This window comes from Melospiza georgiana, chromosome 6 (genome assembly GCF_028018845.1).
Source record: "Melospiza georgiana isolate bMelGeo1 chromosome 6, bMelGeo1.pri, whole genome shotgun sequence".
Classification (NCBI taxonomy): domain Eukaryota; kingdom Metazoa; phylum Chordata; class Aves; order Passeriformes; family Passerellidae; genus Melospiza; species Melospiza georgiana.
In genome coordinates this window covers 25,194,518-25,208,806 of record NC_080435.1, presented here as the reverse complement: position 1 = coordinate 25,208,806, position 14,289 = coordinate 25,194,518, and the positions used below count along the sequence as shown (strand labels likewise).

The following is a 14,289-nucleotide window of genomic DNA, read 5'->3' as shown; positions in this document are numbered from 1 at the left end:
GAGGAGCTTGCCGTGAGCCAGCAATGTGCACCTGCAGCCTGGAAAGCCAACCACAGCCTGGGCTGCATGAGGAGCAGTGTGAGGAGGAGGTCGGGCAGGTGGCTGTCCCTTCCCTCTGCTCTTGTGACACCCCAGAAGGAGCCCTGTGCACAGCGCTGGGCCCAGCATGAGAAGGACAGACCTGTTGGAGAATCCAGAGGGGCCCCCAGAGATGCTCAGAGGCTGCAGAACCTCTCCTATGAAGACAGGCTGAGAGATTTCAGGTTGTTCAGCCTGGAGAAGAAAAGGCTCCAAGGAGACCTTCCAGCACTTTCCAGCACCTAAAGAGGGCATGTAAGAACTGGAAAGAGATTTTTTACAGGGAGATATAGTGACAGAACAAGGGCCAATAGCTTAAAAGTAAAAGAGGGAAGGTTTAGATTAGATATTAGGAAGAAACTCTTCACTACAAGGATGATGGGGCTCTGGCACAGGCTGCCCAGAAAAGCTGTGGCTGTTCCATCCTTGGAGGTGTTCAAGGCCAGGTTGGATGGGGCTCTGAGCAACCTGGTCTAGGGGAAGGTGTCTCTGCCCATGGCAGGAGGAGGTGGAACTGGATGATCTTTAGGGTCCTTTAGAACCCAAACCATTCTGTGATGCTATAAAAAATTATGTGGTTATTAGGCAAGTGTATGGGATTTGTGAGGCCAGATTTTGGTAGCAGGGGAGCTACAGGGGTGGCTCTTGTGAGAAGCTGCCAGGAGCTTCCCCCATGTCCAGCAGAGCCAAGGCCAAACAGCTCCAGGATGGACCTGCTGCTGGCCAATGCTGGGCCAATCAAGAATGATGGCAATGACTCAGATTAAAGCAGAAAAACAAAAGTTAGTGCTCAGATGTAATTGCAGCCAGAGAAGATCAGGGTGAGAATATGGGAGAGGAACAGCCCTGCAGACAGCCTGGTCAGGGCTGAAGGAGGGGCAGGAGCTGCTGCAGGTGTTGGAGCAGAGATTCCCCTGCAGACTGTGGGGCAGCCCAGGGTGAGGCAGCTGTGGAGAGCCCCAGGGGTGCAGAGATCCACCCGCAGCCCATGGAGGAGCTCATCCCAGATCTTTGCCTGAAAGCCCCTTAATTTCAAAATTATAATAATTTGGAGGGAGGGAGTTTGCATTCTCCATTTCAAGGGAAGCTCCTGCCTTCCTTAGCAGACACCTATCTGTTAAAACCAAGACAGTGAGTGATCTCTCCTGGTCTTTATCTCAACTAACTTTATCTCTGCTATATTTTCTCTCCCCTGCCCATTGCACAGGGCAATGAGAGAGAGGCTTTGGTGGGTACCAGGAATGCAGGCAGGGTCACCCCACTACAGCCAGATCCTAATGACATCCTTTAGAACAGCGAGATCTAAAGAGAGCTCTTGCACAAAACAAACCTGAAAGCTATTCCACCACAGACTGGTCTGCAGGGCCTGCTGCCCCAGAGTGCTGTTTTCAAACAAATCCATCAATTCTCCAAGCCCACCCACCACAGGAGCAGCTGTAACATTTGTTTACTGACCTCCCTGAACACCCAGGACCCGTGCAGCACTTTGAAAGTGCAAGTGCCACACCAAAAATAGCAATGTTGCTTTCTGGAATGCTAATTCAGTTCACAAAGAAGGAATAGTGGAAAAGAAGGTCACTGGATTAGATTTCAGAAAACAGCACTATCTTTCAGAGAGTGACCATATTATCAATTGCCTGCCCAAAGGCTTTCATTCAGCTCTTTCACAAACACACACACTGACTCTGGATGTGAGGCCAGTGACCTGCCCTTGGAGATTGCCACTTCACTCTAGCCAAACTTGCTGCATTATTAGCATTACTATGGGGTCAACTGCACCACCTTGAACCTGACAGGTAAAGCCCAGCAACAAAAATACAAAGGCATCAATTTTAGTAATAGCAAACAATTTCAGCATTTGTTCTAACCATAGCAGGGACCTTCTGCAGCCTTTCACAGACAGGGGAGGGGAAGAAGGGAAGAACAGGAGAAAGGGTTTCTGTTTTTTTTCCCTTGAAAATGAGATTTCTCAGAGCTCTTACATTCTTCTATGCTTTAAGCACAACTTTTCTAATAACATGATGGAGAAGGGCTTGTTCTGAAAAGTGCAGTACCTTCAAAACTGAATGCTGTCCCAGAAACCACACAAGATGGAAGTGAAGGGACTTATGGGATAACCAGCCAAAATCATTAGCTTTTCTTACTTCCTCTTCTCTACCCATACTGTAAATCAAATTAGAATATAAACTCAAGACTAAGATTTACATTCTAAGACTATAAGTATATAAGTATACTTATATACTTATACTATATTCTAAGTATATAAAAAATATACTTCTAAGACTTCAAAATAATATATTTCTCTGTAACATCTGTTTTTTCACAGAATTAGAATACTGAGCTACGTGTTTTGAAAATACTTCCTGTTTCTCTGGTGGATAAAGACATTTTTTGCAAGTAACACACAAATGTTTTAGTGACTCATTGCTGTGAGAAACCAAAGGTTAAAGAAATTCTGGGAATGTCATCACAGCAAATGAGGACTGAAAGAGGGTAAAAGCACAGTCCACTATTGAAACACCATGCAGACCAGTAAAATATGGAGATGAATTATTTTCACAGAGAAAAACATTTGCCAGCATGGCTCTGGTGCATGAAGAGGAGGATGCTTGCACAGTCTCACTCCATTTTGACAGAATGGGTACTCCTGACATGGTGGATGGACAGATAACTTTCCATGAAAGTTCTATTTCTACTTCTGGAAAAGACAAAACCTGGACAAAATGGGCTGAGACATTCTCAAGTCCAAAGGAGGCTTCTTCTGTTAGAAGAATGGCCATGAGTAACACATGGAAATAGAGAATGAAAAACCTCCTGGCACTCCATTTGAAAAGGTCTTCAAGCTTAATTACATAATCATAGTAAATTAAAAAAAAAAAAAAAGACAAACAAAAAACAAACACAAGCAAACAAGAAAATCCCAAATCAAACAAAGTACTGTGTTCAAGCTCAGTAGTGACCACATAAAATGAAACTCACTCTTAATGACTGCAGGATTTGAGACAGCTTTTGGTGTTCCATGCAGACACAAGGAGAAAATTGCAAAATGAGTAATTATTTTTTTAATAGCTACCGTAGCTGTTAAAGGCCAGGAATCTTTTCTGTGATCATTGTCTTCATAGAAAATGCCAACCTTTTGCAAAGAGAGATGAAACCTACCCACACTGTTTTCTCTTCCTAGCAAGCAGCATGATGTATGTGGTCATTACAGGTAACTTATAGCTTATTAAGATGAAAAAGCATTAGCATACTTGATTGAATGGCAGTGAGATTTAGGAACTATGTATTCCAGTTTCAAACAACAGAAAATCATATGCATGAATTTTTAACATGACACCAGAGAACAGATGAAGCCCATCAAAAATAAAAGTATTATATTCTCATTGTGTAATTTGTAAGGATTTTAAAAGCACAAAATGAAATAATGCACTTCTGAAGCAAACTCCCAAACTGCTGTGTTATAGGAAAGCAACCCAAGAGAACTTATTTTTCAGCAAGCAACCAGGGTAAAAACATGTGAGAATCAATCAAATGCTTTAAATCAGTAGATTCCAGCAAATGAGAACATCTGGAGCAGCAAATCTTCCTGCCAGTTTCAGAATGGACAAGACTGTGATTTACTAGAGAGCAGATAAACAACCTGTCAGTGCCACAGGAAGAGACTGAAAAGCAGGTTCCTATTCCAGGGTAGCTCTTCTTAATAAAACCATCAACAAGTTAATTAACATTCAGTGCACAAAGCCCTAGGAACAGGTAAGCAGAAAACCACTGATGTTCCTTTCTTGGTGAGCACAGGCTAAAGTTATTGGTAGGCTGACTAATCTGTCTCATCATCCCAGGTCTTTTCCTTACATGAGACTGAACACTGATTATTTATCAAAATAGTCAGCACTTGATTTTCAGTCATAGGTGAGAGTTTAATATCATGGTAGACTTCATCCAGAATAATGTTTTAGTCACTCTGTTTGTATGAGTGCATTTTCTGTGCAATCAGCACATCTTCCAGCACAGCAGCTCCGTATTGATAACCACAGAAGTTTCTACTTCACAGTTGGAAACTACTATCCAAAAATTGTTTCAGGAAAAAACTTTCAGCAACATCAAGCCTGTACAAATTAGTTTAATTTCACTAAGATCCAGTGTTCTAAAGAAAATACTGGAAGCAGCATATATAAAATTCAGCAATATCCAAACGAATTTCATTTTGCTCAATTCAAATTGACACAGCATTTCAGCAATCACTCCATTTCCTTTTACAAAGATAAAACCCCCTCAATATCAAATGGAAACATTTCATTCAGCTTAAAAATTGTTTCTGATCTACAACACCATCCACATAGAGATTTACACCTTCCATACTCTCCACCTTTTGAAAGCTTTGAGAGCTGGGGGATCAGCCACCAAGCATATCAGCCACACACAGGATCTGCTCAGCTGCAAATGCCTTTATACCTTGATGAACTAGACTCAGGCTGCCCAAAACAAGAGATCTCCTGCTCTGTAGAAAAACTCTGCTTTAGGCTCAGCAGTGTACAAAATACCTGCAATGCCATGCATGTGCCTCAAGCACTTACATCTGAAACTTCATCTTTATCCTGAGCCCATCGGAGCCTTACCCCATACACACACAATTTTATTCAAAACACCAACCCATCTCAGGCTTCCAGATTTGTCTTCAAATACATGGTTCAATAGCAAGAAGATTTCTCATCTATTCGGTTTGAACAAAGAGTAACAAAATTTTAAAGACCTGAGTAATAGTTACAGTCTATGGTGCCTGCTAAACATTTGTTGTCAGTATAAGGGGAAATTACTTCAGTATTTGCTGCCTGTTTTTTTAATTGCTTTTTTTTTAATCATTAATATTACTGCAAGAAGTCTGTTTAAGCATAATGAGAAATACAAAGACAGGATCAGTGCTTCTATTGCACAGTATTTATCTTAATTCTATTTAATACTATAACAAACACTTATTTCTAAATACAACAGGCAATGAACCAAGTTTCTCCTGATCTATGCAACACACTTGCTGTGCTTTTTAACGACCACGTCAAAAATGAAGTGGTTTTTGCAAGACGATAAACCTGCAAGAAATAGTTGTCTCTCTCTCTCCATTATCTGTTCTTTTAACTGCTCTGGATTCTTTGTGTGCATGCACTTTAAGTGAATGTTCTCTCATTACTGTCAAGCAACTTGTCTTGCTATTTCACACTCTCTGGGTGTATCATCACAAATACCTTTCCTTCTCAGCCCTTTGCATGCCTAATGATAGTGCCCTGCTGGAAAGAAAGGCACATTAGGAAATTAGTTGAGCATAGATGGAAAAGAAAGAGTCAGATTATCAAAAGCAGTCTCCCTGTCACTGTGAAGGTTGATACCTCACACAGCACAGAATTTAAGGTTTGAATCTGTCATGTCACATTGTAAAAGATCAAGAGAAAGTGAAAAGAGACAGATTACACAGAAATAATGACTCTTTGGGCAAAATAAAAATCAGCTTCTCGACAGCTGTTTAGTATCAGCATCTCTCAAGAGGTGGGCAGGACTTTCCTACAGTTTCATAAAGCATATAATATTAGCTAAAAGACATGCTGTCATCACGAAAGTCAACATTTCCTATGACCTTCCCTAAGGATAACATGCATTACAATGTAGTTATTCCAGGCTGAAAATCATTCTGATATTGAATATTCCTGTGCTATCTTTCCACTTCAGAGAACAGCTCACCCAACACCATTCTAAACATGTGTCAAGCTGATTTATATCCATTTCAATAAACCTACCTAATATTTTCCTCCTTTGCATGACAGGTGTACCATCAAAATAATCCCAAAATCAGACTTTCTGGAGCGTTGTTATTGAAAGATGTTATTCAAATAAATATTGGGATGAGCAGTTAGCAGCTTCTCACATTTTTCTGAGACTCCCAGAGAAGGTCTCTTAAAAACCCCTAAATGGAAATGAGGCCCTACCTACTTTCCACTGGGAATTTTTGGAGCTCATTTTGCAGACAGATACCTTTAAAAGCACCAACTAGATTCATTGTCTAATGCTATCCACTTGCTGTCCTTTCTAAACAACATGTCATAGTTCCTGAGACTTTAATTCTCAGCATTAACAACAATTTCCAAATCACCTAACAATAACTGGATTTAAGAAATTTACACATTTCAGTTTTCCTTTTGTTGCATGTTTGTCTCAGCTCTGTCCAGAAAGCTTCTCCTCCTGGGTAACTTCTCATGTTTCAATCCACTGACCAGTTTTAGACCACAGCTGATGAAGTCTTATGTCACTGTCATATTTTCTGAAAAATCCCTTCACCAGGATTTCTTCTCCTGGGAAGCTGAGAAGCCTCAGAGAAAAAGGAAAACAATAATTACCTGATTGCTTCTCCTGTGTTTGCTGCTTTGGAATGTGGTCTGTTTCAACAACTGGTGGTTGCTTGATTGGCTTAATGTTTTTACTTAATGGCCAATCACCATCAGCTGTGTCGGACTCTGAGCAGTCAGTCACGAGTTTTTATTATTTATTCTTGTCTAGCCTTCTGTCTGTATCCTTCTCTTTCTTTAGTATCGTTTTAGTATAGCATTCTATCCTATCATGTCATATCGTATCATGTCATGTCATATAATATATCATATCGTATCAGCCTTCTGAGAACATGAAGTCAGATTCTCAATTTCTCCTTTGTCCTGGGGACTTCAAATACCACAGTTTTCTTTCTCCTCACAGCACATATGATCTCAGCCCCTACCCCTTGCACAGAGGCAGATGTGGGACAGGCAGGGACTGTGTCTTGGCGCCAAGAGCCTTCAGCGGCCTTCTTCAGCCACCTCCCAAGCCAACCCCAAAGGGCCCACACAGGGAAAAGGCACTTCCTACCACATTCACCCACCCTACCCGTGCCCAAATGTCATCGTGGCAAAGGGCCAGCTGCTGGGTGGCCTTTGGGACTGGACAGAAGGTGGGAGTTCCCCAGGAGAAGCGCTGGGCTGCAGCTGAAGCTCACCTGTGCAGGAGAAGTCGTCCACGCGCACGTAGCCCGCGACGCAGTCGCAGCGGTAGGAGCCAGGCAGGTTCACACACACCGTGTTGGCGTGGCAGTAGTGCATCTTGGCAGCACACTCATCAATGTCTGCAGGGCACAAACACCCAGGGAAGCTGCAGTCAGGCTCAGCAAAATTAATAATGTGGCATTACAGAAAATAAAGACCATTCACAACGCCAAAGGACATTGCCTTTGGCAATTTAAACACATTTGTTTAAATTTAAACACATTTGTTTAAATGCTAGTACTGAAAAACAAGGCAAATTTAGTAAAAAATATTCCTTAAAATAGTTTTAATAAATAAATAAATAGATTATGTAAAATCTATAAATAAGAGATAAATCTATAAATATATCGATAATAATATAGACAATCTATAGATAATAGATTATTACTAAATATATATATCTAATATATATAATGTCTCTAATATATATAATGTACCTAATTTACATAATGTATCTAATATATATAGATATATATCTAATATATTATATGTAATGCATCTAATATATAGATAATATACATCTAATAAAGTGACATATAATATATATTTAATAACGTGACATTACAGAAAATAAATTCCATTTACAATGCCAAAGGCAATATGTTTAAATGATAGTATTGAAAAACAAGGCAAATTCAGTAAAAAATACTTCTTAAAATAGATTTAATGAATAAATAAATAGATTATATAAAACCTATAAATAAGATATAAATATATAAATATATCACTAATCATATAGATGATCTATAAATAGATTATTATTGATAATATATATCTAATATATTATATATAATGTCTAATATATAGAGATATATATCTAATATATTATATATATAAAGTATCTAATACATAATATAATATTTATATATAATAAAATTACATATAATATATATCTAATAACATGACATTACAGAAAATAAATTCCATTTCCAATGCCAAAGGCAATCTGTTTAAATGCTAGTACTGATAAACAAGGCAAATTCAGTTAAAATACTTCTTAAAATAGACTTAATAAATAAATAGATTATATAAAATCTATAAACAAGATATAAATATATAAATATATAGCTAATAATATAGATATTCTATAGGTAATCTATTATTAATAAAAATATATATATCTAATATATATATATAATGTATCTAATATATATAGATATATATCTAATATATGTAATTTATCTAATATATAGATGATGTAACATATATATAATATATAGATATTATAATATATAATATATATAATATATAGATAATATAATATATAATACATAAGATAATATATACATAATATAATTTTATCTTATATAGATAATCTATATAATATATAGATTATAACATCTATAAATCTATAAATATAGATAAATCTATAAACAATAGATTTAATAATTAAATAAATAAATTTCAGTAAGAAAATTCCTTAAAACTCCTGTATCACAGCAATGTGTTCCTTCCCACTGTTCTTCATGAAACACTATTTCTCTTTTTTAATTCTGAAAAAGCAACACATATATTTTGGGTTTTTTTTGCAATGTTAAAAACCAAAAACTGACGCGGTTTTCAAGCAGATGAAATCCTGTCAGAGTGTGCACTACTGAGGATGCTAACTCCTCAAGGCACCGTGACTCCACACAGCGTGGTACCAGCTGCAGGGCTGGTCAGATGTGCCACGCAGGGTTTGCCAGGGCAGATCCCGGGGCCCAGGTGAGCAGAGAGCTCTGCACCCCTCCAGCCTCACCCAAGGGCTCTGGCAATGCCCTGGACACGCAGCTGCTGCAGGAGGTACTGGCCAGGGCTCTGCCACCTCCCCATGTCACACAAGGAGACCGAACCAGTCTCCTAAGCCCATTTTATGGTTTGCATCATGTCAAAGCAAAAGAAAACATTATTAAGGAGCAGCAAAATCTTGACCTCATGTTTCTGCTTAAGCAATCTCTATTGCTGCTGCAAATCCAAAATCCAAAACTGTTTTCACAACAGTGACTCAAACCTCTCATTTGCGTGCCTGTTTAAATATCTCAAAGCTCTGTCATATTGTAAACTGTAACATCTTTTCCCTTCCTTTTTGACAAAACCAGATATTACACTGAAGAATTGTCTTTATTTTTTTCTCAGCAGGATGGATTTTCTGCTTAGCAGCACAGATTTTACATGAAGTAATTCATGGTTTTCAAAATATTAATTCTAGTGTTACATAGGTCCAGCACAAAGAAAGATGAATCAGAGACTTTTTTCCTCCCATTCCTTTCCTTTTGTTATTGATTGCTCACACTCTGGAAAGGCATCAATTGCCAGCACAGCTGAAGAACCCCCTTGGCTGGTGGAGTGGTCACCCCACAGTGCAGCCTCCTGTCACACCCCTCTGCACCCCATCTACAGTGTCCCTTCTCCCTCCACACAGTGCTTTTGGAAACAGCACCAAAACATCAGCATTAGGTCCCAGAATGGGGTGGGGGAGTTTAATTCAGCACATGCTGAGCTCATGGTTACCTAAAACCATGTATCTTGTTTAACCTTCCTAAAGTGAGGCAGCTGCAGTTGAGATGCACCCCCACTTTCCAGGCTCTGCAAATGAAACACATGCCAGCTACACTCACACTTTCTGCCTTACAGACATCTGTCCAGCAGGAGCTACCAGCTAAATCTCTTCGTGCTGGCCAGCAAACAGCTGGCAGCTGGCAGCACTTTCTGACTGCTGCCAACTTGGGATGAATTAGAAATGATGGCTTGGAGGCAAAATACTTTGTATACCACTGCAAACACCTTAAACTATCTCATTCTTGCATTTCTCTTGTTTCAGTTGCAGTGCCACTTGATGAAATGAATTTTAAAAAGTCAGGAGCATCAGCATAGGAAAGATAAAAGCCAGGAAAAATCCTCCCACATGTCTTGTTATCACACCACTGAGTGCGTGAGCCACTTGGGAAACTCTCAGGTGTTGACGTGTGTTCACACTGATCTGCTTGCAGACTATTTTTAATAGGCTTTTGGAGCATAGCTTTGAGGAGTTTTGCTCTTGCATATCTAATAATTTTCCAGCATAAAAGGAAAAGGAATGAAAAGAGGTCTGCAAAGAAAGCAAGAATGTCAAAACAGCAACCAATTCACTTGAAAATTAACCTTATGCACTACCCTTCATCTCCTGCTCCCTCACTACACTTCTCTTTATTCCCCCAAGGGGAAGTGAGAGGATTAAAAGTCTCAAAGGTGAAGGAATTTGAACTTAGATTCATTGCAAAAACAGCGCAGGTTGCTGCAACAAAAAATATGAGAATACCCAGAGATAAAAAGAAAATTCACTGCCTTTATGAAAATATTGCCATGAGAGAATATCTCAAAAGGAGACTAACGACTTCAAGTGATGACTTGACTATAAAAAGAAGAATTGAGAAAATCTGGCACTGGGTCGCTGCAGAAATTCCAGAGCCCAGGAAGAAAAAGCCTGAGCCTAACAAAGGAAGCAGAAGTAAAAAAAAAAAAAAACCAAAAAAGATCTGTCTCTTCAAACTTTGTTCATTTATTTAACTGTCTTTGCAATCTTTAGGGGTTACATTTTCCATAAACCCTTTCAGCATTTCAGATTTTCTTTTACCTTTGCAGTATTAGCCTTTCACTAATACATGCATTTTCTTTAGAGAGAACAATATTGAGAGGTCAAAATTGCCAACAGAATTTTCTTATTAAAGCCTGTAGGGCAACACTAAATCTGTTGCTCTGGACCAAAGTGCTACAAATACTTGTAAAAGGTTAGGAATTCATCACAAAAAGCTTTGGGTTTTTACTTAATATTGTTAGAGTAAAACCCATAAAGCACACAGTGGTATATATCAGCTCAGCTGTAATGGAGCTCAAATTGTGATTCATGTGTATGGATTGCTTGTCGCATTTGAAATATTAAAGCTCATCTTCTAGTGGTCTTTGGAGGTGACAAAAATACATGATTTATGCTTCTCTCTAGGCTGGTGAAGTAGTTTGTTTTTCTTTTAAAAAGGTATACTTATGGTCTTTAAAATGAGACTTGACACAGCATAATTATCACGCTCATATCAGCAGCTTCCACCTCCATCAGCTCACACTCTGCACCAACAGAGACACTTGGGCTGCAGCTTTTAGCAAGGTCTGGGCTGGCCTGGCAAGGGGCTGGGACACCCCTGGGCTCAGTGTCTCCTCAGCAGCCAGTGAAACAGGGCTCACCATCAGTGCAGAGCTCTCCTTACACACCCGGTAGCTAATTAGCCATCTCCATGACCCTGCTGCAATAAACAGAGAACGTGAGCTCAGAGGCAATAATAAATGAAAATGCCTGTCACTGGTTGTGCCAGGGCACTCTGCAGTGCTGTGAGCACACTGGGATATAAAACACAAGGACAGTATCTCAGAGGAGCTGCCTGCTCAGCACCTGACAGGTGAGCACCTCATACCAACCAACAAAACCAGGTGGGAGGGGAAGGCAATACAAATGGTGTTCAACCATGGAAACCAAGCAAAAAGGTTTTCTCATCTGCAAATGTACTTCACTAACTGTCCAAACCACTTAACTCTCCCTATGCTTGATTTAGAATCCTATTGCTACATATCTGTAATGTTTAAATATGACAACAAGACACCAGATCTCAACTAGAGCATCTCTTTACTGTTTGTCCTCCCCAATAAGTCACATCAAACCAAACTAATTTCAGCTGTAAAGAATTTCATCCAATACCTATGGACGGCAATGGGAGTTTTGTCCATTCACCCCAAGGTGAAATGGAATTATTGTTTTTTAAACTGTTAGTCCTGTAATAACCACAGGGAACAATTTTGAAACAAAGCACTGTCTGCCTCTGGAATTGTACACCACTCTTTCCATGCACTTAACAATAATCCTTTTATACACCAGTATTGTCTTCACCTGTTGTCTGGGGCTTCCTTTTCAGTTTAACTACTGAAAGACAGTAACATATAAATCAAAACAAAATGAAACAAACTATGAAGTGTTCTAGAGCAGCAACAGATTATGTTTTTTATCATAATCAATTATTCTATTTGCAGCTATCTCCCAGTTACTCACTTTACAGTTGGGGACTATACCAAACAAAATTAGAATTTTTGGGAACTCTGTAGGGAAGCAAAGGCAGAAAAATCAAAAACAGGGGAAAAAAACCCAGCTTTGCAGAAAGCTCTGATGTCTAATTCATGATTATTAATGTGGGGGAGGATTCCCCTCCCCTCTTTTGATTCCAGCCAGCATTATGAGTTGACTTGAATAGTATTAGACCTGGTCTACATAATCAGAGTTTTTAAAAATGTGAAACTAAACAGTGTTACTATTTAAGTAATGTCAAACCTTAAAGTATGTTCACAGGCTGATGGAATCATATCAATGAAGTGTCCAAAACAGCAGAGCACAGCAGTACTGGAGCACGAGACAGGTCCTAAAATTTCAGCCACCCTGTGCTTATGCTAAAATGAACACATGCCATTTTCACTGCACTAAGCTGCTCCTTGGTCATTATACCTGCTTGCTCTCCAGATTCTCCCTGATCCTGCCCTCCCTGCTCTCATCTCCTTTCCACTATCAAACTCACTTGACTTCAGCTCCACTTCCCTTTCTATTTTCCCTTTTCATCCTGCCTCTGCCTGTCTCCTTTCTCACACATCCCATGCATCTAACATACCCCACACCTGGTTTTTATCTTTAGCACAGACTTGGTTTCCCAAATTGTGCCCCAGACCCCTCAGGGAGCCATAAAGCAGCAGACACAGCAGTTCCCCATGGGCTGGCAGCAGCTCAGCCTCCCCCAGTGCCTGAGTAAGAAGAGACTCATTACTGGCAGCAAATGTTTAGGCTAGCCTTAAACCTTTTACCAACAACTGTTTAGCAGCTTCCTTGGTAGCAATCCGTCTCCTCCAAGGCAGGGCAGCAGTACAACTCTGCTTGGGGATGGAGCTGCTGCCCATTCAGAGGCAGGCCAAGAGCCCAAGAGAAGAGCAGATGAGCCAAAGAAAAATGTCCCTTTCAACAACGCTGAGAAATATTAGCCTAATGTCATTAAGGAACTAACTAGTGAAAAATGCATTCATAAATTTGGGCTGGTGCAGCCTCACCTGGAAATCCAAAGGCAATAGAATAACTATCAATATAATAATATCAGGAAGCATTATCACTTTGACTTTTAGAGCATCATTAAAAGGGTGCAGCCTCTTCCTCTGCACACAGCAGAAAAGTGCTTTCCATTGATGTACCCACTTTATGATCAGTGCAAGAGTATCAATATTCCAAATCTGCTTTCTGTCTATTTAACTGCTGTTCTAGGGATGGAAACTGTACAACTATCAGGTTAAACAACTAAAAAAATAAATATTTTAAAGCACACATTCATGTGCAAATCACACTTGAACAGTCACACTTTCCAGTGCAGACCAGTACCAAAAAAAGCATTCCCCCAAAAAAGAAGGACAAAAATAAAAATTCAGGTAAAGGTTTCTGGTTTTTATTTCAACAGTATTAAGCTTAAATACTTTCACCATCCACACTCAAGGAAGCAATTGATTATTCTCAAAAAGAGATCACAACATTTTGCTACCTGTGTCTCAGCTACAGTAGTGAACAGCCCAGGAACATGGGTGTTTCCTAAAATCTGTCCAAGGGAAGCCTTAGATCTCAAAATATTGCCTAGGTACAACACAATCCCTACTCCATCCTTGTTATTGCTTACAATAATACACAATTCATCAGCCTCTTTACTTGAGGTTATGATTTCTTTGCTGAAAAAATGAAAATTAAAAAAAAATTGATTTGCATAACCTGAATCTGCAGTGATCTGACCAATTCCCTGACTCTCTGGAATCAGAAAATTCCATTTATAGTCTTTTTTGGTCATCATTTCTCAAAACAACACAATCCTATCTTGAAGGGCAGCACTCAACCCTTTAAAAACCTTGCTGTTCAGACAAGCCAGTGTCCCTCTCAGCAACTAGTTTTTTCCTTTTATTACACTACTAAATTCTGCCCCTCTCTAAGGAAAACTGAAAATTTGCAGTTCCACTCTCCTTTGTGCTTTCCATCATTACACTGGAAAATTATGTGCACTGGTTTGGTGGCATGGTCCCAAAGAACCTTGAGATCTCTTAGGATAAAACCAGTTTATTTAAATTGAAGCTCTCCTAAAAGATC

The 14,289-nt window shown here is 39.3% G+C and overlaps 1 protein-coding gene across 5 annotated transcripts in view; it reads right to left on the bottom strand.

Annotated features, from left to right (window-relative positions):
• Nucleotides 1-14,289, bottom strand: part of NELL1 (neural EGFL like 1) — a 275,070-nt gene that overhangs the window by 130,971 nt on the left and 129,810 nt on the right. For all 5 annotated transcript variants that reach the window (XM_058025608.1, XM_058025606.1, XM_058025607.1 and 2 more), the window contains one exon: nt 7,088-7,213. In XM_058025608.1, the coding sequence (XP_057881591.1) occupies nt 7,088-7,213 (126 nt within the window). The remainder of the gene's footprint in view (nt 1-7,087; nt 7,214-14,289) is intronic.